The following is a 23,906-nucleotide window of genomic DNA, read 5'->3' on the forward strand; positions in this document are numbered from 1 at the left end:
AAAAAGATTTTAGGTGCTAGAACATAAATAGTGACATTATTTATTTATTTTTTATTTATGGTTAAATAATTTAAGATTTTTTTTAGAGTTTAGGGGTTATATTATAGTATTAAACGTATAAAAGTTTTTAAAATGGAAAAAATTTAGTTGCTCACGGAATGTGCTAAGTTATTATCCCGTATTTTTTATCCGGCACACACTGTGAATAACTTTTTTTTTTTGTTTTAAAAATTTTCTTGTGCTTAATATTATAAACCAATCTCTAAACTATAAATGTTTCAAACGCTTTAAATATTCTATCACAGATAAGTCACGCATTATAAAGCATACGGTATATCAAATCTCTCTTTAGATATATAAATCCACTAATTATTTTTTTTTCTTTCATTTCATCATCATCAACAAATTAAAGAAAAAAATAAAAAAATAAATCTTTTCTTTTCTTTCTTCTACTCTACTGGGCTTCTTATTCATAGCCTATAAATATTTATTTTATTTTTATTGAATTATATTTTTTTAAATATGATATTAATTTTAATATACTTTTGTTAAATTTTTTGATGGATGAGGATGAATATCCATTATGAAGATGGGGATGAAAGCCTTCCATTATATCTTATATTTTTTTAAATTAAAAACTCATTTCAATTATATGTTATTGAAAAAAAATTTTAAACTCATTCCATATATGTTATAACTTTTAATATGTTATGTTAAAAAGCTAAAATTTTCTCCCCACTTTGTTGTTTAAAAAGTTTGGAATAACCTAAATATTTTTAAAACGTCTAATTAGATAAATGTCTGAGAAAAATGAAAATCAAATTAAAAAAAGCTTTTTTTTTTTTTTTGGAAAAAGGAACTTCTATTATGTGATGCCTAATTATATAACTAATTTGCATGCCCCTTATTTTCCGGTCCAAATACGGCAATGGCACGTGACAGACGCTTCGATCGAATGAATATAAAATAGCAGATCGGGCCAGGCGAGGCAGGCGGGGAGAGATCGTGGCGGTGGTGGTGGCGGTGGCGGTGGCGGTGGAAGTGGCGGCGAGAAGGTGGGCATTGGTGTCTCCGCCCATTGTTTTGGCTTCGCCTTGCGCTGTCCGCACCAACGCCAAGAGATTACTCCGATACCTCCACCCCCTTCTCCATATATCTCTCAGGTGCCTTTGTAGATGGCGCCATCCATCGACGCGAACCAGGCGGAGGAGAAGCTACCGATGGAAACCTTCTTCAATGTCGGTGGTGGCCACCGGGGTGAATCCTCTCCTCGGTACAGGGTGACGGTTATTGGAAGTGGCAATTGGGGCAGCGTCGCCGCCAGGGTCATAGCCTCCAACACCATCAAGATGCCTAATTTCCATCGTAAGTGTACCGCTCATTCTTCTTTCTTCTTTCCTTTGACATGCTGTGCTGCCTTCTCGGATAATAGTTCACTAGATATTTGCTCTAAGAAATACAATGAGCATTGGATTGGCAGAAAGCTTAATCCAAACAAAATGCTTCGTGATAAACATTTTTTGATACGGGAACATGAAATGGAATTAAACAGAGTTTGTGGAGTCTTGATTGGGAATGTTAGGTTACCACGTTAACATGCCCGAACAGATTTGTGAATTGTCGGACATGGACAATAGAAATGGTCCTTATTGGTAATATTGCATTATTATAAGAAATGAAGAGTGAATCAGAAGATTAAGTCTCAAATTTTGAATCCCATAATGGTGTTGCATGTGTTGGTGCTTAACGTGGCCTTCTTTTGGAACACATCATAGTAGAAAGAATGTGGAACCATCCAGCTTAAGAATCTGGATATCTAGAGTTATAGTTGCTCAATTAATGTTTGTCTAAATCCTGTAAATTGTCATTGACAATTAATTTCAATTCAAGAGATATGGTTGTTCCAAAATTTAACTATTAGCATAATTGTGTTCACTGGAATATGAAATGATGCCAATGGTTACTTCATAATTTTAACCACTTCTTATGTTGCATTTTTTATCTCAAAATCCTATACACGCTGCAACTTAATCTCATGCATGCATGAAGTTCTGAGTTTCTAATGCTTCTTCTATGTAGAAGAGTTCTGTTTCCCTACAGGATAGTTCAAGATGTAGATGAGATTGTTTGGAATCAGTCTTGCCAAAACCCAGTTTTTTAATTGCATTGGTTGATGAACTAAAAATCAGCATTATTTGCCTATGCAGATGATGTGAGAATATGGGTCTATGAAGAAATACTACCCAATGGTGAAAAGTTATCAAAGACAATCAATGAAGTAAATGTAAGAAACAAAGCTTAATTCTATCTTGCTTATACTACATGCAGTCCACCTTGAATGTTAATCTGCCATGTCATGAACAGGAGAATGTAAAATACCTTCCAGGCATAAAGCTCGGCAAGAATGTTATTGCAGACCCTGACCTTGAGAATGCAGGTACCTGACTGATAGGCTCTAGATGAAGCAAAAGAATGAATTTAAAAGCTCACATAGACAAGTGGAGTATTTTTTTTTTCTCACTAATCCAGCCTAGAGACTGGAAGGAGAATGAAAGTTCCTCATGTATCCATGATCTTATTATACAAATCCACACTGCTTTAGACAACTTAAAAGGGAATCCAAGCCTGTCAAAACAGCAGCTAAACTGTATGAGACAGGAAAGTATATAGATAAAGAAACAAAAGGGTTCTGGAAGGATTAAGGATATATATCTATATAGCTTTCGAATGTCAAAGAGTTGCCTAAATATGCATGCATGTATGTAACTATCATATAATAAGCATATATCAGCAGAAGTTTCGTTGGAAGGTTGTATTTCAGTACTCTGAGATTCTAATCATCTGTTTGGTTTTCAGTGAAAGAAGCAAATATGCTGGTCTTTGTGACCCCCCATCAGTTTGTCTCTGGCATATGCAAAAGGCTAATAGGGAAAATAAAACCTGATGCAGAAGCCATCTCTCTGATCAAGGGAATGGAGGTTAAGACAGAAGGGCCATGCATGATCTCAAAGCTTATTACTGATATGCTCGGCATCAATTGTTGTGTTCTCATGGGTGCTAACATTGCTAATGAGGTGAGCTATGAGTTCTACAAAATTTCTACTCTACATTCTAAGATCAAGAACATCATTTCTATTTTTCGTAACAGATTGCGGTTGAAAAATTCAGTGAGGCGACAATTGGCTATAGACAAAATAAGGAAGTTGCAGATCGATGGGCTAAATTATTCTGCACTCCTTACTTCCTAGTATCTGTAGTAAGTATTTATCTGGCAGCATGATGTTTCCATGTCTTGAATGGGATTTTACTTTCTTATGTAGGTTATACTTGTGTCAATTTTAGATTGTCATTATGTATGATCATTATAAAGTATGTGGTTGTTGACATCGACAGGAACTATCAGTTTGTCCATTGAACTCTAGCAAATGAACAAACTTGTTGGCATTTGAATTGAAGTTCTCTGATATTTTGTTCATCATAAATTGGAGTACTTTTTTCTCATTCTAGAATCTCCTTGAATAAAATTTGATACTAAATTTCACAGTTATTTGTAAATTTGATTGGTTGACCACTTATCCCAATAGTTAGAGCTAATATGAAAGTGGACCAACCTATGCATCTTCATTTATTAATACTTTCCTCACATGTGAGCAACTAACTAGACTGGTTCAATATGAACTAACATAATTGGAGATTTATTTTTCTTCAATTTTGACGCACTCACACAGCAGGATACAAACATAGGATCTTCTATTCCAAATCTATGTTAAAGCTATTGGCACTATGATATCATGTTAAAGCAGATTGTCTTGCCATTTATCCCAAAAAGTTTGAGCTACTAGGGAAGTGGACCAATCTATGTATTTATAGTATTAAGTCTATTAACAACTATAATTGTTGCTGAATATCTACCATTCAACAAAAAAGAAAGAAAGGAAAAAAGTCGAAATCTATTTTGTACTGGAATATCTCACATTGGAAAAATTTCCAATCCAAGCTAAATTGAAATTGCTCGAGAAGAAAGCAGGAGCTAGGGGGATCAAGGGAACCAATTCTAAGAACTCTTCATCACATATCATCTTATTACCCAAGATTCATAACATTATCCTATGACTAGGAGTGTAATGTCAATTATAATTGATATTTGAGAAAATTTCAGGAGAAGAAGAAACAGATATGAGGGCGTTAGTTATAACTACCCTCATATTCTGTTATAATTTGCTTTGCTATTCCCTACAAGCAGTTATTTATAATAAGCACATGGTGGAAATTGCTGACATTGATGATCATATTGTAGAACAAAAACAATTATCTAAAATAAGCAAATTTTGCTGCAGTATTTATGCTTAAATCAATTTTCATTCTGCAGGTGCAGGATGTGGAAGGAGTAGAACTCTGTGGGACTCTGAAGAATGTGGTTGCTATAGCAGCAGGTTTAAGACTATTGCTTTTGTTAACTTTGATATAACCTTTGAACCTTGAAAAATCAGACATTTTAAAGAAAATAACTAATAGCTTTATTTTCAGGTCTTGTAGATGGCATGGACATGGGTAACAATACCAAGGTTTGCATGGACATATTCATCGTATAGAACTTGATTTTTCAATGTTGTGTTAACCCTCTTGTTTGGTATATGTATAGGCAGCAATAATGAGAATTGGTTTAAGGGAGATGCGTGCACTTTCTAAGCTTCTATTCTCATCGGTTAAAGATAGTACCTTCTTTGAAAGCTGTGGTGTCGCCGACTTGATAACCACATGCCGTATGAGTTTGCTATACATTCCTGTTGAATCTATATGCTGAAAGCTATTTATCCCCATGTTTTGACTTATATGTTACGACTTATTATGACAGTTGGTGGGAGAAACAGGAAAGTTGCGGAGGCCTTTGCTAGAAATGGTGGCAAAAGGTGCTTGTTATCCTACATTTTGTATATTCCAAAGGACAATTTTTTTCAGTGAATAAGATGTTAAACTTGAACCTTTGACTTCAGGTCGTTTGATCAGCTAGAAGCAGAAATACTACAAGGCCAGAAGTTGCAGGTAAATGAGTATTAAGATCAACATTGATCGCAAAGTTAGAAAGATCTTATTCATAAAAAGTATATGATTCCCCAAGAGAATGAAACCGAAAGATATAATTTAAGATATATGCAGTTAAGTTACCATTGAACAACAATTAACATGACAGATCAAAAGTTTATCAAAGTATTATCTATTGGATTAAATGGATTTTTCTGCTTGCTTTTACTCCATACACAATCGATACTTCTTTTCAACCAACAGTATGTTTAGTAATTCAGTGAAGGTTCATCATGTGTATAATTATATTGGAATTCACATGTCTCATGTGGTCACTATAAACATTCACACTAAAAAATCACCAAAAGAATTCATGTCCATTATTAGGTAAAACAATTTCTACATGCAATTTTAGAAAGTCATCATGGAGATAACCTTTCTACTAAGCATAAATATAAAATTATTACTTTATTATATTTAAAGGACAACTCTTACGCAACTGCATTAAGTGGGAGTCAGTAATCAAATTCCTACACCCACACTAATGGAACCCTTTCTTTAAGGCCAAGGCAGAATTTCATGAAGTGTCTTCTTGTAAGTGTTCTAGAGTATAATTTTCACGTATTAGGAGATACCCCACTTGGCAACGGTGTAATAATAGGAAACCAAGATTCATGCAAAGAGTTACTAATTCAAGATAACTAAGAAATTTTCAAAAACTATATGTATATTTATTCATTTTTAACAAGAATCTATTAGCACCAAAAGACAAATGTATAAAATAAAATAGTTCAATAAAATAAAACCAAATAGGAATCAATAGGCCGACTAGGTGATCTCTGAGCAACTCTAAGTACTGGCTAAAACTAGTTATATCATCAAAATGACGTATGCTTGTAAAATTGGAGGTAAAGGAAAAAATGGAAACTAAATACAAATTTGTTTAGTAGGTAAATAAGAAGGATGTGCACATATTCAATCTTTATAAAGAGATAAAAAAAAACAACGTAAGTTACAATTCATATTACAACTTAAATTCTCATTTGAGTTCTTTTAATTATGTGTGTGTGTGTATATATATATATATATATATATAATCAACTCTTATTATCATTTCATTTTTTATCCACATTTAGAATCACAACCATTGTTATAAATAACCTTCTTTTATCACAAATTAAGGTAATTTTTAATTATCATTTTTAATCACTATCAATAAATCTGTCATTAGTAAATATATAACTTCAGTAAATTCATTACCAACAAATCTATTAAGAAGTGAATTACTTGAATAAATGTTTTCATAATGTAATAGCGTCATTTGATGTATAGACTAAAGCCCTCTTAGGTGATATATAATAATGTAGGTGTTAGGTGCCTTGCGTAAATAAACAACAATTAAACAACACCTATTATTAAACAATAATTTCTTTTTTAATCCTAAACTAGATATGTCAACCTAAGAATGAAATATAGTAAACTAAAATATTTACTTTGCAATTTTTCCTCAATCGATGGAATAAGGTAGGTGTCAGAAAAAGAATATCAAGAAGTTGCCCTCGGACTATGATGCAGCGGTTAGGCCTTCTAGCGGATAACTAGGTATCTCAGGTTTGAATCTCAGTTACGGCGCACTACAAGAGATTTTTCTTCCAGTGAAAAGCGGGCTTAAGAACGCTGGTCATATGGGTCTCCATGAGCGCTTCCTGATTTACCTTGGTAATCGGTGGGAAACTTCCGTAGGGTCAGACCGGTCATCCTCAGGATTAGTCGATTCTAAGAGTTGGTGCGAGTTAAAACAAAAGAATACCAAGAAGTTGGGGTTGGATCCGTCACCATCAAAATTAATCGAATCGCAAGAGTTGGATACCTGGATTATCAAAAAAAAAAACTAAGAAGTTTGGAAAACGAGGGGGGGGGGGGGGGGGGGGAGGGGCTAGCGTTCCCTCATGGCTCAACCAAAACTAGTTGGCTGGTGGCTACATGCATCAGCAAAAGATGATAATCCTCATCCGGGGGCCCCTCCAGGACTGCCCCACATGATTTGGAAGGGAGATGATTGGGGGATTCGCCCAGCAGAGTGGTCCTATGCATGGGGGGTCCGTGAACCAACAAGGCATTCCGCATACGCTGTGGATCAATCTCATGACCTATTGTAGCAACACTACATGCAAGAATCAACTATGCCAATCCGTGGGGGCGGCCGGTGGCTACTGCGTTGAGATAGTAGGACAGAAAGAAAGAGAAGGAAAAGGGAAAGGACGTCGGTGGTGGTTTGTTCTTTTATCGATTCCGTTCCCTCTTGGCTTTGGATGATGGGTGCAATAAAGAGGGAGAAGAAAACGAGAAAGATAGAGAGGGAGAGAGAGAAAATAAGGGAAGAAGGAAGAAGGGAGAGGAAAACAACCGTTGTCCTCCTCTCTCAAGCGTGACAAATCAGGAGAGAGAGAGAGTCAGGAGGTCTCTACTTTTTGATGTGAAAAAATGGAAACAAGAAAAACCATTTAATTGAAATCCCTTCCTAAACCAACACAGTTGTTTCATGAAACAATCATCCTAACTAATTGTGATAACCGGAAATGCATAGCTTCCTTCTTTTTCAAATAGGGGTTTCAATGTGCAAGCTAAAATCTCATTTTGAGTTGTAGAATTACTGAATTTTAAATAACTATTCGTTAGCAATTCTAAGATAATTACTTGTTCTAACTTATACCATGCAATTTTTGAAGGGTGTCTCTACGGCAAAGGAAGTTTATGAAATTCTCAGTCACCGAGGATGGCAAAGTATGTTTCCACTTTTCACAACTGTACATGAGATTTGTATTGGTCAGCTTCCTCCATTGGCAATAGTTGAATACAGTGAACAGATAACAAATATATCCTCTGTGGAAGGTGTTGCTCAATGCTGTTGAACTCTAGGTTGTTAAATGCAGATAAAGCGTCTTAACTTGTATTCCTCTGATGATGATGATGATGAACCACAGCTATCATTTATTGTAGAATAAAACAAGTTGAAAATTAGTAACATTGGTTCCTATTGTCGTCGTCCCTTTCATTCCAATAGAAGTCAGCATCTACAACTTTTATAAAACGAGTCCACAAAGCAGACACTAGATTTATCAGTTTCATCTGGTCCCTCAAAACACTGTATTTTTTTTTTTAAATTTCTTTCACCCCTTCATCCTCATCTAAGAATATAATGTTAGGAAGCCCCCACGGGCGGGAGCAGCTGGTCAGGGTGAAGCTTGCCTGAGGTAGGCGGTTCGAAGGCTCATGGCGCACATGCGATAACATCAAAATGTGAATGTTTCCAAATCCTTCAACCACTATGCCCTGGCCAGTCCCGCATTCACCGTGATTTACCTCCTCACAGATGATCGGGGGGCCGATTTGGGGCCGCTAGGTTGGCGGATTCCAACCTTTTGCAGCAAGAATATAATGTTAGAAACTTGTGGTTCCTCCCTTAGCTTGTGAAGAGTGTTAATCATCGGACTAATGTTTTAATTACTCTTAGATTTATAGGGTGTATCCCTTTCCATCTATAAAATATATGTGTGGAGCTTGATAGAAATGTTCAAGAAACGAATGTGGAGTTTCTATCTCAAAGAAGATATCAAGCAAGGTCACCTAAGTGTTAATATAATGTAATTTTATCATTCTGGATTTGTTTTGGGTAAATTTATATAAGATAAATGATAGTATATAGGTAAGGTTTGTTATTTAGACAACTAAGTTATTGAATTCTTGCTATGTTAAGTCTATCCAAAATTCAGAGTACAAGTTACTTAACTCTTGTTTCACTTACTTATAGACTCTTGTTTCACTTAGACTTCTTTACTAAGAGATAAAAATTTGGAACTTCTCATCTTTTTAGTTTCAGTGAATCTTGATTTACTAAGGCTTTCACTTGCCAAGATATTTAACTTCTTAAATTTTATTATTTATCTAGTGTTAGTTAACTTTGATTCACTATAATTTTTCCTTACAAAGACCCAATCTCTTGACTTCATCATTTGCCTATGTTAGCTAATCTTGATTCGGTAGAACTTCCACTTATCCAATATTAAATTAACTTTAGTCCACTAAAATTTTATTCAATATTAACATTTATTAAATATTTTCCTTACCAACATCAATTGAATTTTTTTCTCTTGCCAACACCGGTTGGGTTTTTCTGTTGCCAACATTTATTGAGCATTTTTATTATCAACACATGTTGAACTTTTTCACTACCAACACTTGTTTGTACTTATGTGAACACCTATTGGATTTCACATTTGTCAATACCTATATATTAAATTTTATCAATGTCAGTTAATCTTGACTTACTTGGATTTCATCCGTTTCTAATTAAATACCTAATTAATCTTAGCATACTTAATGCACCATATACATTTAACATATTGTTCTAATTTAACCATTTGAGTAGCCCTCGGGGGCTTGGTGTGATGGTAAGACATGTGAGAGTCTCCTCCTATGCAACGAGAGTTCGAATTTCACGCACCACGCCTCATACGGCAGCGGAGTTCGAACCACTCGTGATATTGGATCATCCATCATGACTCATTTGTGCTTCTCAGATTTATATCTTGATGATCAACGAAAAACTTTCATGATATTGAGTCAATCACCTCTTGAATTAATCGGTTCAAAGCACTCTTAATCATTCCACTTCCATTCTCTTTTTTCCTAAGTGATGGTCCTTAAATCACTTTACCTCTTCAAATTTTACACATCAAAAAACTACTTGAAGCTTATAAGAAAAATTATTTTCAATATTACTTTAATAGCTTCAACCTCTCCCCGATTCATTAAAGAGAAAATCCAATTCCTCTCCTTTTGAAAGATGATTCCAATGCTTAAACGTTAAACTTACTTGATATTAGTTGCATCGATCAAGGTACCCCTAAAAAATGGATCAAAATGTACTTGAAAAACTACTTCTGAGCATCAAAATTATACTCAATGTTGAATAATTACCATAATATTAACTATATATATAATTAAGACAGACAAATAAACAACTTTATTTATTGAATGATGACAAAGAAACACACTGTAGAGTAGCTAGATATATAGATCTCACACAGATCAAATAATTAAGGCACCACAAAACATGCATCAAATCAAATTGCAGCTACAAACTCAATGGCTGCTCACAAACACACACACAGTACATGTAGAGACACACACACATACTTCTTAGCTTTATTCCAATCCAGTTCGATCCAATTCATGGAGGTGATCAGTCGTTGCAGCAGCGATAGAGGACGAACTTCTCCATCGGGCGCTTGCACTCGGCGCACACCACTCGCTCCTTGATCCTGCCGATGTCTCCCGGAAGGATGAGGCGGCTGCAGTGCTCCGTGGTCTGGAACGGCACCAGCGCGTTGGTCAGCGCCGGCACGAAGCCCTCCGTTTCCACGTTGGCCTTCCACTTTTCGAACTGGAGCAGGCAGTCCGCCATCTTCCTCCCGTTCGCCTTCACCATGTCGAGCGACCCCCGGCTGACGATCGCCCACCCCTCGTCTCCGCCGTCGAACGTCAGCATCGTCACCACCTCCTGCATGATGGGGTCGTTCTCGATCGTCCGCCCGTGCTGCATCTTGGAGTGCCACATGCTCTCCAGCCGAACCCAAAAGAACCACACCATCACCGGGTCCTGCCAGTACCCGCTCAGCTTCTCGTTCGCGATCACAGTGATCGCCTTCCTCACCCTGTCCTTCGGGCTGCTCTTTCCCACGTACACCATCTCCAGCGGCACCCGCGCCTCCTGCGACACCCGCCTCATCGCCGTCGTGAACTGCCGGATCCAGGCGATGTCCTCCCCCCCGTACAAGCACACATGCCGCCCTTCTCTTATCTATACATACATTCAACATCGATCGATCACTTGTTTCAATTCTTCGTTTCCATTTAGTAAATAAGTAATTAAATTAGCGTAGTTCTTACCCATCCGAGCAAGACGGGGTCGATTTCGTCGACCAAGAACTCGAGGCGCCAAGTCTCGTCTTTCCAGAGCGCCTCCTCTCTGTTGCTGGTGAAGGGAAAAGCCAGGCTGCCCCAGATCCACATCATGTGCAGAGCATTGGGGCACACCACCTTCCCTTGAGGATCCAGCACCACCAGCTGCGGCCTCTTGTCGAAGTGCCATATCTCCCTGATGTACCTCACCACCGCCGGCTCCAGCAACGACGGATGGTAAAGCGAGTACCACGGCATGGTCGACGCCAACCTGTTGAAGGCCTCCTCCTTGGAGTTGTCCCAAGGGAAGTGCCGGTCGGTCACCGGCAACCAGACCACCTCGTAGTTGCGATCCGCTTTCTGCTGATGAGTGTCGTTGTAGATCTGGATGAGCACGAAGAGCTCCTCGTGCGAGATGTCGAGGTCGGTGATGAACAACATCACGATCTTCCTCCTCAGCACGTCGACGCTCACCCGCTTCTTCGTCGCCCCGTCCAGCAGCGGCAGATCGTCCTTGGACGAGATCATTGCTTTGAGGATCTTCATGTTGTCGATGTGCACTGCCTCGAAGAGTCGCAGCAGCATTTGGAACGCCTCCACGTGCTTCTTCTCCCCTGAATTATATATCAATATATATATTGTAAAATTTCACAATAAAATTTTGTATATGCTAATAATTTTTATCTATCTCACCAATGTATCGATATAGTAATTCAAGTTGCTTCATGAGGTGGCCATGAATGTTGCTAAGTTTGTGGGCTAAACTTGAGAGCTCCCATGCCTCTGTTGTTGCAGAAATGTACCTGCTTAAAAGAATAGGGGACATCGTTTTACATATATATATTTTCATCAAAAACAGAATCAATCGATTGGGTATAGTATGATAAATTACTCGTGGCCCAATCCGATGAGGGAGATGATCTGAGAAGAACAGGCGACGACACTTCTTATGGTCCAGTAGACAGCTGTGGGAATATGAGTGAGGGCCATGGCCATGTCGGGATTTTCCGGCGAGATGTAGTCGGAGGGGAGGTCCTTGAACTGTATGATGCACTTGGTCACGTCGAGCATGGCCTTGATGAGGTTATTGAGGGCGTCGAAGCGTGGCTTCAGCGCGTCGGTGTGCTCCAGGATGTCCGGCAGCTGCTTGAGCAGCGCCACCGACTTCGCCAGAGGGTTGACCGTGTGGAGCTGGGCCGTGAGCCAGAACTCGCCGTAGCTCACTGCGAACGCCGCCATCGCGATCACCACCTTCGCATCCCAAGTGTAGGAAGTCAGTGCGTTGAACAGCGCCATGGTGGTCGAGTGGGCGTCGCCGCCGCCGGAGCACTTACAGGTTATCTGACAGCACAGCAGTTATTTAAAGAAACGATCGAAGAGCTTCATCTTCGATTTATATATATATGTACCTCGCAAGAAATCCTGTGGATGGTGTAGGCCAACACTTCGAGCATTCCAACAACATCAATGTGCTGCACCTTGTCGTCCACTAGCTCCAGGTGCGTTTGAGGTGTCTGACGATGAAGTTTCAGACAAACCATCAAAACCCAGAAACCGATCGATCCATGCATATATAAACTCGTACGTACCATAATGACGGTGGGAGTAGCCCTCTGCAGAATGTCCTCCACGAGGCGCAGGAGCGACCTCGTATCGATCTCCCTCCCGTCCGGGGAGTGCGTGGAGATGATCTGCTTCACCACCGCCTTGTCGTCGGACGACGCGAAGAGGTGGGCGGAGCGGTCGCTCTTTATCAATTGGAACTTGGGTTGCACTACCGCCGGCATCAGGGCTGTTGTTGGCGCTGGCATCAGGGCTGTTGTTGGCGCCGGCATCAGGGCTGTTGTTGGCGCTGGCGCCGTGGGCGTCAGACCCGCAATGGCCGCTGTCCCTGTGGACGTCAAGCCCGCCATTTCCCCAACAAGAGAACTGGAGCAAATAAGGAGTACTGGGGGGTGGCTGTGGAGGTACAGTTGCCGGAGGGTTGGTTGGGTTTATATAGGGCATGGAGAGGAGGAAGAGGAAGAGGAAGAGGAAGATACATATGCCCAAAGAAGAAACAAGAAGAATAAAGAGGCGACAGGACCGATTTCCTTTGTTCTATAAGTTGCTTTGTTCGATGGCAATTGCTTTAATTTGTTCTTTAGAAGCTCTGGTGAACCGAACCTTTGCTTCACATCAGGGGCTTCCTTTTTACTATAGGCCCAGGCAAGCAAGATTTGATGTCTAGATCTGGGCAGAGGTGGGGGCACTTAGAGCATCCAATCACTGTTTGCCCACGTCAATTTGCAGCTTTAATTCCTCTCATTTTGACTAATTTGTAGATAATATAATGTTTAATCTTTAAATTCTAAATTCAACATGTTCGCTAGTTTCTATTCTATTAAAAAAATATATATATATATCAAAATATATATATGACACTCCAACACATGTTCAATAATTTTTTCAAATTAAATTTAAATTCATAAATTTTAATCAGTGCTATATCCAATGAATTAATTATTTTTATATATTTTTAATTAAAATATACTCAAATTAAGATTTAAATAATTGAATCGAATTTAAATTTAAGTCATTTTGAATTATAGTTCGACTTTATTCGAATCAAGGTTCAAACAATTTGAACCGAACTCGAATTTGAATTTTATTTTGAACTGAGCTCGAGCCAAAATTATTTATATTTTTGAATTTTAAATCAAATTTGAATATCATATATATTTTTCGAACTCAAACTCAAATATCAATATGTTCATATTATTCGTCGATGTAGTCAACAAAGTATTTCCGTAGTTAATTATAACATCCATGATTTGATTCTTAGTTATTACCCAAAGTTACATGTCAAGATTCTTTGCTTCTTAATTTGTCTTCTATGTCGAGAAATCTTATCTATAAAACTTCTTTGTCCGTCAAGCATCCTAATAAATTAGGTTTGATCTAATAGGACTTCAATTTGTAAACATCTAATCACTCTTAAAATGTATGGACTTCAATAATTACATATATTAATACAATTAATTCTATCAAATATATAATCCACACATTTGACCCACCACATCAGTAATTAAAATATAATTTATCTTAAATCTTTACTAAATATCCAAATTATATGTTTAAGAGCGTGATTACATAAACACTAATATTTGACAATCCATTTAAGGTAGGTCACATTACATCATATCAGGGAAATTTCATGATGATACGTTTCGATATATTTCAAAAATATTTTTCAAACTTAAGAAATTATAATTTAAAATTTGAGTTATAAAAGATTATTTGAGTTTTCAATCAACTTAACCTTTTCATTTCATATATGAAAAATTATTAAAAAACTTTACACATTTCTTAGAATAGTTTCAATTTATCATCCTCACCTTTGCTAAGAATTTTTTTTTTATTCTCGAAATATAATTGAGTTAGTTACTACATAATCAATTTGTTACAGTAGACAAAGATTCAATGGTAATGAATTGACTCATATTTTTGATTGTCTAATCAATTGAGTAGACACACAATCAATCAAACTCTAAAGCATGTGTCGATTCAATTGATTAAGTCCAATAAGCATGTGTCGGTCAAAATTCTACAAATTATTAATAATTTTACAAATGTCTAAAAATCATAAAGACAGCCTTTTAATGATAAAGGTAAAAAAGAAAAAGAAAATAAAGAAAAATTAAAAGATAAAATTGAGAAGCTAACTTTTCAAATGTAGCTTATGGGAAGAAGACAAATAAGATAAAAAAAATCCTTTTCTTAGCCATCTATGAGAAAATATATGAAATAATTTTTGAGGGTTTGTTTTTATTTTTTTTAGAAAAATACGAAGGGCGTCCATCATATTAAAATAGATGGAGCTCCTTTTATTTTCATGAAGCTTTTTTTTTTTTGAAATATTAAAATAATATTTCATCATATTTTTGTCAAAAAAAATATTTATTAAAGTGTTATCGTAGTAATTATAAATATAAAATATTTTTTCTAATTTATAATATTTAAATCATAAAAATAATCTTTTATAATATAGAATAATTATTTAAATTTAGTTAAAAATTATTTTTATTTTATTATTTGCTTTTCCAATCCCTTTCCTTCTTCCTCTGCTTCGAGTCCACACACAAATGGAAGCGGCGTCGAAATGGACGACGACGCCGCCGATGATACCGTCGCTTCTCCGTCCCTTCCCGTTTTCCAACAGATACCCGACAACTAGATCGCCGTCGTCGTCGTCGTCCTCCTCCTCCTATTTCTCCTCCGGAAGCCATCGGCAGAATCGACCACTGCTTGCCTCTGCTTCCTGCGCAACTCCACCGCTTCCCTCATCGGCCTCCACGACTTCCTTCCAAGGCATGATCTTCGATGTTGGCCCCTCGCCTTCCTGGGACAGCTTCGAGGTCGGCTCCCCCGTCGTCAAGCGCTACCTCGGCGACGACGAGGCGCGCTGGCTCATGTGGTACCACGGAAGAGGCGACAATGTTGACGGGGACTCCATCGGCGTCGCAGTGTCCGAAGACGGCATTCGATGGAAGAGGGCGACCGGTGCGGTCGCTTCCGGCGACGACGTTGGCCAAGTCATGCGCCCCAGTTCCGACTGGTGGGCGTTTGACACGGCTAACGTCAGGCCCTCGGACGTCCTCATCATGTCCAGCGAGAAGATCACGACTCCGGGCGCCGTCTACTGGCTTTACTACACCGGATTTAGCCAGGAGAAGCTGGAGATCGCTGGTGAGGGAGCGGCATACCATTCTCTCCCTCGGTTCGTGTCTCTTCCTGGCCTCGCCATCAGCCAAGATGGCCGCTACTGGGCGAGGATCGAAGGCGAGCACCACAGCGGCGCCCTCTTTGAGATTGGATCAGCGGGGGAGTGGGACTCCTCCTTCGTGGAGTCGCCAAAGCTTGTGTACCATGGTCGAGAGGACCTGAGGATGTACTACCACTCGTTCGATAAGGTGAACCGCTGTTATGCCATCGGCATGGCCAGGTCCAGGGATGGGATTAGGTGGGTGAAGCTGGGGCAGGTCCTTGGCTGCGGCCCCCCTGGAGCTTTCGACGAGGCTGGTGTGAGGAATGCCCATGTCGTGAGGAACCAGATAAATGGTTCGTACTTGATGGCCTACGAAGGTTTATCTGTCGACGGGGTATCACATATTGGCTTGGCGGTGTCTCTGGACGGATTGAAGGACTGGAGACGGTGCGATGGCAAGCCAATTCTTGAGCCTTCCACTGACGAAGATGCATGGGATAACAAAGGGGTAGGGGCGCCGTGTCTGCTCCAAATTACAGATGGAAGGAAAGAAGAATGGAGGTTGTACTATATGGGCATTGGTAAGGGTAGAGAAACCAGGATTGGAATGGCTGTATCTGATGGCTCGGAGCATGGTGAATTCAAGAAATGGGTGGGAGCACAACTTTAAGGTAAGATCCATGGTTTGTCCTTATACATGTTTCACTTTTATTTTCAGCTATTAGAGACTAAAGTTATTAGTTTGCTTTACCAACCAAATGAGCAAATGCCTCTAGATATATTGGAGACTAACCTCGCAACAATTTCTAAGACCCATCACCTCAACCACACACTTTGAGTTTCCAAATTTGATTTCTAGAACTTGGAATCACCTCCACCACAAGGTCACATGGGGGAATTTTCATATTCAATGGTAGAATAACACAAATACAAAAGTAAGAAGAAGAACAATTTAATGTAGTTTAGAGTAACCCTATCCTACAAAAGGATTCCGAGTTTATATTGTGAGAGCAAACACACAATCAAAATTGAACAAAGTACTACCCACTCATATCTTTATCAACCCTCCATTCCTTTCTCAAAGCCAATGAAAAAAACTTTAGAAAATCTCACTTCTAGCATTTCCCAATTCCTAGAGAAAAAATCTCTACTTTCTATAAATAATATGGCATCACACAATGTTCAAACACACTCTAAATTGCCTCTTAAGCTCTAGGTCATTTCATAGGTGAGAAAACTCACAACCTCCTCCTTTGTAGACAAAATATCACCTTAAATTGATGAAAATAATTAACTGCGCTCTATGTAGTAAAAGTTAGGGTGTTGTTGGTGCATGGACTATTGGTCCTGTGCAACACTTGCTAATCATAATAAATTTTCATCTCAATGAGAGGCAGCTCCATTGCTCTTGATAGGGTACGTAATCCTCTAAATTGATCTACTCCAACACTACATATGTAAGTCATATGATCCATGTCCTTATCTTCATCTTTGCCAAGCTTATGTGCGATTAGTTTGGTCGATGATGTTACACAACCATGGATGGTGATTCTTTGAATCTCTCTACTAGCAAATAATTTATGGATATGCTTTGTCCATATGATGTTATTGGTCCATATGCTACCAATTTCACATGCCTTGGGATGTCTCCAGATGATACATGCACAACATATATGTTATGTAAAGCCACTTACCACGGGCAACCCTCTAAACTCTACTGGCTGCACTTCTAAATTTAAGTAGCTCAATTTAATCAAATTCCAACTCATCTCTAAGACAAGAGTCATTTGTCCTATGATGTGTTATGCTTGACCATGTAACTGGAGTCTGACTGCATTGAGAACCTCCACTTCTAGTCATCTCCCAAATTCAAGGTCGTGGTTACATTTATATGAAATGCGTCAAACAACTATCCTTGTGTAAACATGTATTGAATAAGTTGAATCCAAATATCAAGCTGTAGAAGCATTTTTTTTCCCTCTATAACAACATGAACAACATTTTTAGCCTTAGCTATCTACACAATTGCTTCTGACATTACAATATGTTTTGCACCTGTATCATTGAACATCCTTTGAAGACCTAAGTCTGGATTAAGATCTACATGATTGAGATCCTTGCTCATGAGACTTTTCCTTCCTAACCCCTCCTCTCTATGTAACTAGTCACTCCCACTCGAACATGAAACAAGAGCTTTATTTGTCATCTTCTCTAGAGTTGCCTTATCTATCCTACCAACAAGGACAGTCTCCATAAAAGGATTAAATGAATTAAACAATAAAATAATAGATGTTTATGCCGAAGTCACCATTTGAGATCTACTGTCTAATCTTGGTGAACTTATTTATCGAGCCTTAGAATGTCTTTAGATACTCTATCAAGTTTTCATCTCATATGTATCTTATGTAATCTCCTTTTGAGATAGATTTTGTTAACGATACTATTGTCTAACATGATGCTATCTGTAGTCTGATGGTAGTGCTGACTTTTGCCTCCATCAACTTTTAATCACTCTCTTTGATATCATGATAGTTTACCATTCTCTCTTTGCAAGTAGAGAACCATAGATCCACTAGATTAATATAATTTATATTCTCAATCACCACAATGAGAAATGGTACCTCCCATTGAACCTTTGAATGAATAAGAGCAAAGCCCTTTGATATTTACTGACATTTTTGTCTTCCTTATCTCTCATGTCGATTGCTTTCTTTACAACCAATTCAGAATGCACTGCTAGAAATTGAAAACGTAAGTGTTAAGCTTTTGACATAACTTGTTCAAATCACAAGTGTTTCTGATATCATTTGATTACATTGTAAAATTCTCTGCAATGTTTGTTATAATTTTGCATCACAAACTACATATATGTAGTTTCAAATTTCAATGTCTTTAAAATGCAATATCACATTTGCCTCAAGGCTATATGGTTGAATCTTCAGTCATAAAACAACATAAACACACAAAAAATGGATAAAAACAATTTAATATGGTTCAACATAAGTCTACTCTACGAGGAGAAGTTAAACTCTATAATATGTGAGAGCAAAAGTCAAAAGTGAAATAAAGACCAGGAAAAGTATTGCTCAAACCTTGTTGTACAACAGACCTCTCAATTAACGATTCTATAAAAACTTCTTGTCTCCAAGCAATATGATATCCCAAAATTTTGAGGTATCTCTTAGGTTCCTGAATGCCACATCCCTCCTCAAAGTACCTTGACAAAACTAGTGAAACCCTAAAATAGGGTTCACTGCTCATTGGGCCATTTCCAGAACAAATGGACCATAATTCAGGCAGTAGGCACTAGGGTGCTGCTGGTGGATTGGCTGTTGTGCCAGCTCAGGACTCACCGACCACAACAGAACGGCCTAAAGCACTCAAATGATAAGGTGAGGCATAGATGAAAGAGGTTCTCGTTTCACCGTCTAAATTTTATTGCATTAGGCATTTGGTTGTGGAATTTTAATTGGTCATTATATAGCTAATGCACCTAGAGTAAGATTGATCCTTTAAGTCTCTTGTTCTCCATTGTCAATTTTCTCATATGAGAGAACCTCTATTACCATTTAAGATACTAGCTTTACTAATGATTATTTTCGTCATTACCTATTTAACAATCACCTAGATACTCTCAATCATCTGGATTATGGCATGGGCAAAATCATAGATTTATTTATTTATTTTCTTCCTCGTGTTTCTTTTCAAGAAGTTTTCCATCAATTTTGTGCATACACATGATTCATTCCTATTTATTTGGGTTCATTGTGTTTAGTTAGGTAAATCCTATTGAAATGGTAGTAATTGCTCTCTTGTTGGGAAGACCATTGTCTCGGTGGAGTATTGTAGTTTAGGTAAATCCTATTCTGCACAATTGCTCCATAATCATCTTCCCTCTTCCTACAATGTCTTTTTCGCATATATTTCAACCCTCAATTTTATTTTTCAGATGGCTGTTTGGAAGATAAAGATAAGTATTGAGAGGATTGATAAAATAGGTATTGGATGAGAAAATTTTAATTGGATCTATGGAGTGGGTGGGTTTATCTTGTGAAAAAGACGTTGCAATTGATGGTTGAATATTTATGCGAATGATTTCGTACTAATAAAAACTGATGAGTCTTAATGAATTTTGGACTCTTGAAGTCAGAGAAATCCTTACATTCTTTGCTTCACAAAGATTTTGGTTCATGCATAGTTTTTTTCTTCTTCTTTTTTCATGTGTTTAATTTAGTTAGGCTGCAGATTCAGATTCTATTTGAATTATGGTCGAGCAGGAGTTTGTTCATGTATCTGATGAGAGAAAAGTGTATCATTCTAACCCTTTTCCTTTTACTTAATTTACTATCTCTGATTTGTGTGATAATTTTTTTTACTCAGTTTTAATTTTTAGTTGAGTTGGTACTTTTAAAAGATTTTAGTTCTCCCTTTGTAATTAATCTTTGAATTAATAATATTTTCCTTTATTAAATTTATCATCACGAAAGCTTGAATCTTTGTGTTCTATTTTGATTACTCCTATGATATAAACCAAAGTTTTGAAAAATATTATTTTGTCATGAGTCCGTCCTGATCATCATGACAATTTTATTACATTACAATAAAAACAAAACTTTTTAAATTTACTATAAAGATTATCAAAAGTGAAAGATACATTTCTAACTTTTAAAATCTATAGAAGCATCCTTGATTAAAATTTACTTTTATTTATTTGATAAAATTAAAATTTTATTTGGGTGGTTAATAGAGGTAATTATTTTTTAAAATTTTATTCGATTAAAAATTTTATTTGATCGTTAAATTGCTATTGAATAAAACTTCGATGGCATTCGGTTGTTAATTGATAATTTTAGTGTGTTGAAGTTGTTATCACTAATTAGGATCATGTCACATTAGTTTTTATTATCGATCAACAAAAGAGTAAAGTTGTAATCTTGTAATCACACAAACTCAAAAACATTATTAATATTAATAAAATATGTACTTTTATCTTTTATGGTGGTTTTTTTTTACAATTTGATTGTGTACAGAGTAATATTACTATTATTACCACTATGATTATAAGAGTGGAGTCTCCAAACTACTTTAAGTAGCATACTTACGAGTATTATTTTTTTTTGTATTTTCCTTATTTTTATTTGATCGATCGACACATTTAATAATCCATTTTATTTTGTATTTTGGTGATGAATGTACAACAATATTTATTCACCCTATATAAACATGTGTATTTCATAATAAATTAGGAGAGAGAAAAAAGAGGCATAATGGATAGAATATAGGCATATAGCTGATGGAGCATCAAAATAGAAAAACCTTTTTTAATTATAATATAAAGGATGCCCTTTAATTTTGGCGAGTGTATATTTCTATAAATCCCTCGTGCACCAATAAAATATTATAAGATATGAGACAAACAATCTGAAAATACAATCTTTATGAACAAAATTTATAATATCGGTGTGCATAGATTTTCTTCCAAGTTTCAACTCAAAAAGTCATTATAATGTAAAAGATATCACATCCCTGGCGCTGTGACTCTCCGCATGCAATCCAAGAATACGGCCGCCGCCGACGCCGACGCCGCCAACGCCCACCAGTTTTCTTTTTATAGCAAGGATCAGAAATAGTCAGGTGCGTGGATATCCATATCCACGGACACTAGATACGGCCGGCGGCCACGTGATGCTGCATCCACCGACAAGAATCCGCGCGTGAAAGGCGCATGCGGATGCCTGGAGCAAAGTCAGAGTTAGTGGCTATTTGTGTCCGCGCATGCACCAGAAAATTTCTTTAATGTTTGTGATAATGTATAATAGTATAAGAAAAAGCATTTGAAAACCAAAATTTATTCCTTTAAAATAATTATTAATAGTACTCGATGAAAATATAAAGCAACGAAGAGGGTGCACAAGGTAAAAAGAATTGAATTAATTATGATGGAAAGTAAGTCAATAAGCCAGATATAGCACATGCTTTCATACTATATATATACATGATCCATTTAGAAATCTATTTCTCAGTGGTTGAATCGATCTTTGCTTGGAGTTGGTACAGAATGTTATTTTTCACTTTACTTCTGCATTAATTTGTTTAATTCTTTGCTCTACCTTACGTAATTAATGCTAAAATTAACAAATAAATTAATCCATGATTAAACAGGTATCTCTTTTAAAAATTAATGAATTTATATTGTTTTTTTGAAAAATTATTTTTTTCGGTCAGTATTAAATTCTCTCATCCCGAAGTGTAGCTAGCTAGGTATTACAGTTTGCGACAAAGCCTGCGTCGCTTTTACTACTTTTTCAAAAAGCATGCAGAAGTAAGACATATAGGCGACATTCTGAACTGCTAATGTCAAATTATATATAATTAAATGTTCAACATGTGACATGTCTTATTTATTATTACCAATTAATTTCTCTCGCCTACTTTCACATCACTGCATTGAATTAAATGGATTCGATTTCATAGTGTTGCACAGTTAGAAACTCTTAATATATTAAGAGTGTTCATCATTAAATTAAATAAAGTCGTTTTATGGATCCTTTTTCTCTACGTTCATGGGATAACAATTAAGATTGTTGAAGTGTCTTATTTCAAAAGATAAATATGAAGATATGTGTTAAGATTTCAAATTTGAGCAATATTTGTTGATTGAGATACGATTCAAATCTTAATAACATGTATTTGTTGACTAAGATGTTATTGAGCAATATATTCTTATCAACATAGTAACACTGTACCTCTAAAACATCCCCTTATGAAATTTTTTGATATGGTGTCATTTCGATGATGAAACTGATCATTATAAAAAATTTACTCATTACAATTTAATACGAAGATGATCAATTTCAAGCACAAGAATGGAATAACAATTAACATTGCAAAAGAGAAACGTGTGCTGGCTGACTTTCATTTGGCCAAAATTAACCAGCTTTGAAACGTGTGCAAATTAAAGACTTTGTCGGGCAGAATATAAGGAAGCTTTGAAAGGCGTGCAAATTAATTAAACCATGCAACCATGCATTAGAGAAAAGCCAAGGCAATACATACATACAGCGATTAATTTAATTAAGTAGTTAATTATATTAATTCTATATGCTACGATCGATGCCATGCATCGCGAACAAGTCCGGGAACTGAACGACGTCCTCCAACAGACCTTGTGGGATTGCCGGCGTGCCATCGTCGACGTTAGCTTCGGGATAATGATCGTAGGGTTTAGGGTTAGCTCGATGGCTTTGATCTCCGACGACGTACTTATCGCCTCGAGCGCTGCTGGTGCTGTCGGAATCCGTGGTCCGATGTCGGTAGAAGCCGTTGACGATCTCTTGTAGCAGTCCTGACTCCGGTGGCTCCGTCTGCAAATTAAAATAAAACTCGTCCTCCTCCTCCTCGTCTAACTCCTCGATCGGATCAGCCATGAAACGCTTAGGAGCAACAGGCGGTGGTGGTGCTGCTGATGAAGAACAGGGGGTGAAGCTAGGCTTGTTCTGATAATGCTGCAGCGGCATGAGGCATGACAAGTCCGAAGAAGAAGAAGAAGCATTTACTAAATAACAAAGTTGGTTAGTTAAATGAGTAGAATTCAAAATGATGTGCGTAGGAAGGATTAACTGAAATTTGCAGCGTGGTTACCGCAAGGAATGCCGTGGCATAATAATGGCGGCGGAGGAGGAGAATTATGACAATGCGGGCGTAAAGAAGAGGAGTTGATGAGGTTGCGGAGGAGAAGCGTGTTGTAGCTACTATTCGGCCAGCGGTCCGGCGGTGGCACGGCGGGAGGAAGAAGAGGAGGAGGGGGAGGGTAATGGAAGTTGGTACGGGCCTTGACGCCTCGCATGGCGCGGGCGGCGATGTCGTAGGCGCAGGCGGCCTGTTCGGCGGTGTCGAAGGTGCCAAGCCACCGGCGTTCTTTGGACAGCGGGTCACGAATCTCCGCCGCATAACGACCCCACGGTCGCCGTCGAACGCCGCGGTACCGCGTGCCGACGTCGGATTTGCCGGTCTCCATGCCGCCGCTGCTGCGTCTGCCGCCGCGCGAGGTGGTTTTTGGTAGCCAGCGCCGCCGCCGGTTTCCTCCATTGATGAATATATAATGTCGTAATTGAATTAAATCATTAAATAGGATTTGTGAAGCGTGGTGAGATGGAGTGGAAGGGATTTGAGG

At 37.8% G+C, this 23,906-nt stretch overlaps 4 protein-coding genes across 7 annotated transcripts; 2 read left to right on the forward strand and 2 right to left on the reverse strand.

Moving 5' to 3' along the window:
* Positions 1-1,078: 1,078 nt before the first annotated feature.
* Positions 1,079-7,937, forward strand: LOC141820286 (glycerol-3-phosphate dehydrogenase [NAD(+)]). The gene is made up of 11 exons (XM_074707576.1): positions 1,079-1,365; positions 2,208-2,284; positions 2,365-2,437; positions 2,857-3,074; positions 3,149-3,256; positions 4,370-4,433; positions 4,528-4,565; positions 4,643-4,763; positions 4,856-4,910; positions 4,995-5,043; positions 7,752-7,937. Exons 1-11 carry the CDS (start codon positions 1,176-1,178, stop codon positions 7,932-7,934), a joined length of 1,176 nt encoding a protein of 391 aa, XP_074563677.1. The 5' UTR covers positions 1,079-1,175; the 3' UTR covers positions 7,935-7,937.
* A 2,330-nt stretch (positions 7,938-10,267) lies between these two features.
* On the reverse strand, positions 10,268-12,899 carry LOC141820287 (protein SIEVE ELEMENT OCCLUSION B-like). Its single transcript, XM_074707577.1, has 6 exons — positions 12,576-12,899; positions 12,396-12,500; positions 11,879-12,327; positions 11,680-11,789; positions 10,975-11,600; positions 10,268-10,885 (listed from the first exon to the last, which is right to left on the reverse strand). Exons 1-6 carry the CDS (start codon positions 12,897-12,899, stop codon positions 10,268-10,270), a joined length of 2,232 nt encoding a protein of 743 aa, XP_074563678.1.
* Positions 12,900-15,104: 2,205 nt separating this feature from the next.
* On the forward strand, positions 15,105-19,863 carry LOC141820254 (uncharacterized). 4 transcript variants are annotated; one of them, XR_012601121.1, is made up of 3 exons: positions 15,105-16,416; positions 19,509-19,587; positions 19,683-19,863. XR_012601121.1 is itself a non-coding variant. In XM_074707543.1 (2 exons), the coding sequence occupies exon 1, from the start codon at positions 15,111-15,113 to the stop codon at positions 16,401-16,403; it is 1,293 nt and encodes a 430-aa protein (XP_074563644.1). In that variant the 5' UTR covers positions 15,105-15,110; the 3' UTR covers position 16,404; positions 19,683-19,863. The 4 variants fall into 4 exon arrangements, 1 of the variants encoding a protein (XP_074563644.1); XR_012601122.1 differs by having other exon boundaries at positions 15,105-16,404; XR_012601123.1 differs by having other exon boundaries at positions 15,105-16,404; positions 19,513-19,587.
* A 2,967-nt stretch (positions 19,864-22,830) lies between these two features.
* LOC141820260 (ethylene-responsive transcription factor ESR2-like) lies at positions 22,831-23,750 on the reverse strand. Its single transcript, XM_074707549.1, has 2 exons — positions 23,528-23,750; positions 22,831-23,288 (listed from the first exon to the last, which is right to left on the reverse strand). Exons 1-2 carry the CDS (start codon positions 23,748-23,750, stop codon positions 22,831-22,833), a joined length of 681 nt encoding a protein of 226 aa, XP_074563650.1.
* Between the last annotated feature and the right edge of the window lie 156 nt (positions 23,751-23,906).

The sequence above is a fragment of the Curcuma longa genome, unplaced genomic scaffold (assembly GCF_044706935.1).
Source record: "Curcuma longa cultivar G26 ecotype Majalengka, Jawa Barat unplaced genomic scaffold, ITB_CL_G26_1.1 utg31682_np1212_342060_RagTag, whole genome shotgun sequence".
In the NCBI taxonomy this organism is placed as follows: domain Eukaryota; kingdom Viridiplantae; phylum Streptophyta; class Magnoliopsida; order Zingiberales; family Zingiberaceae; genus Curcuma; species Curcuma longa.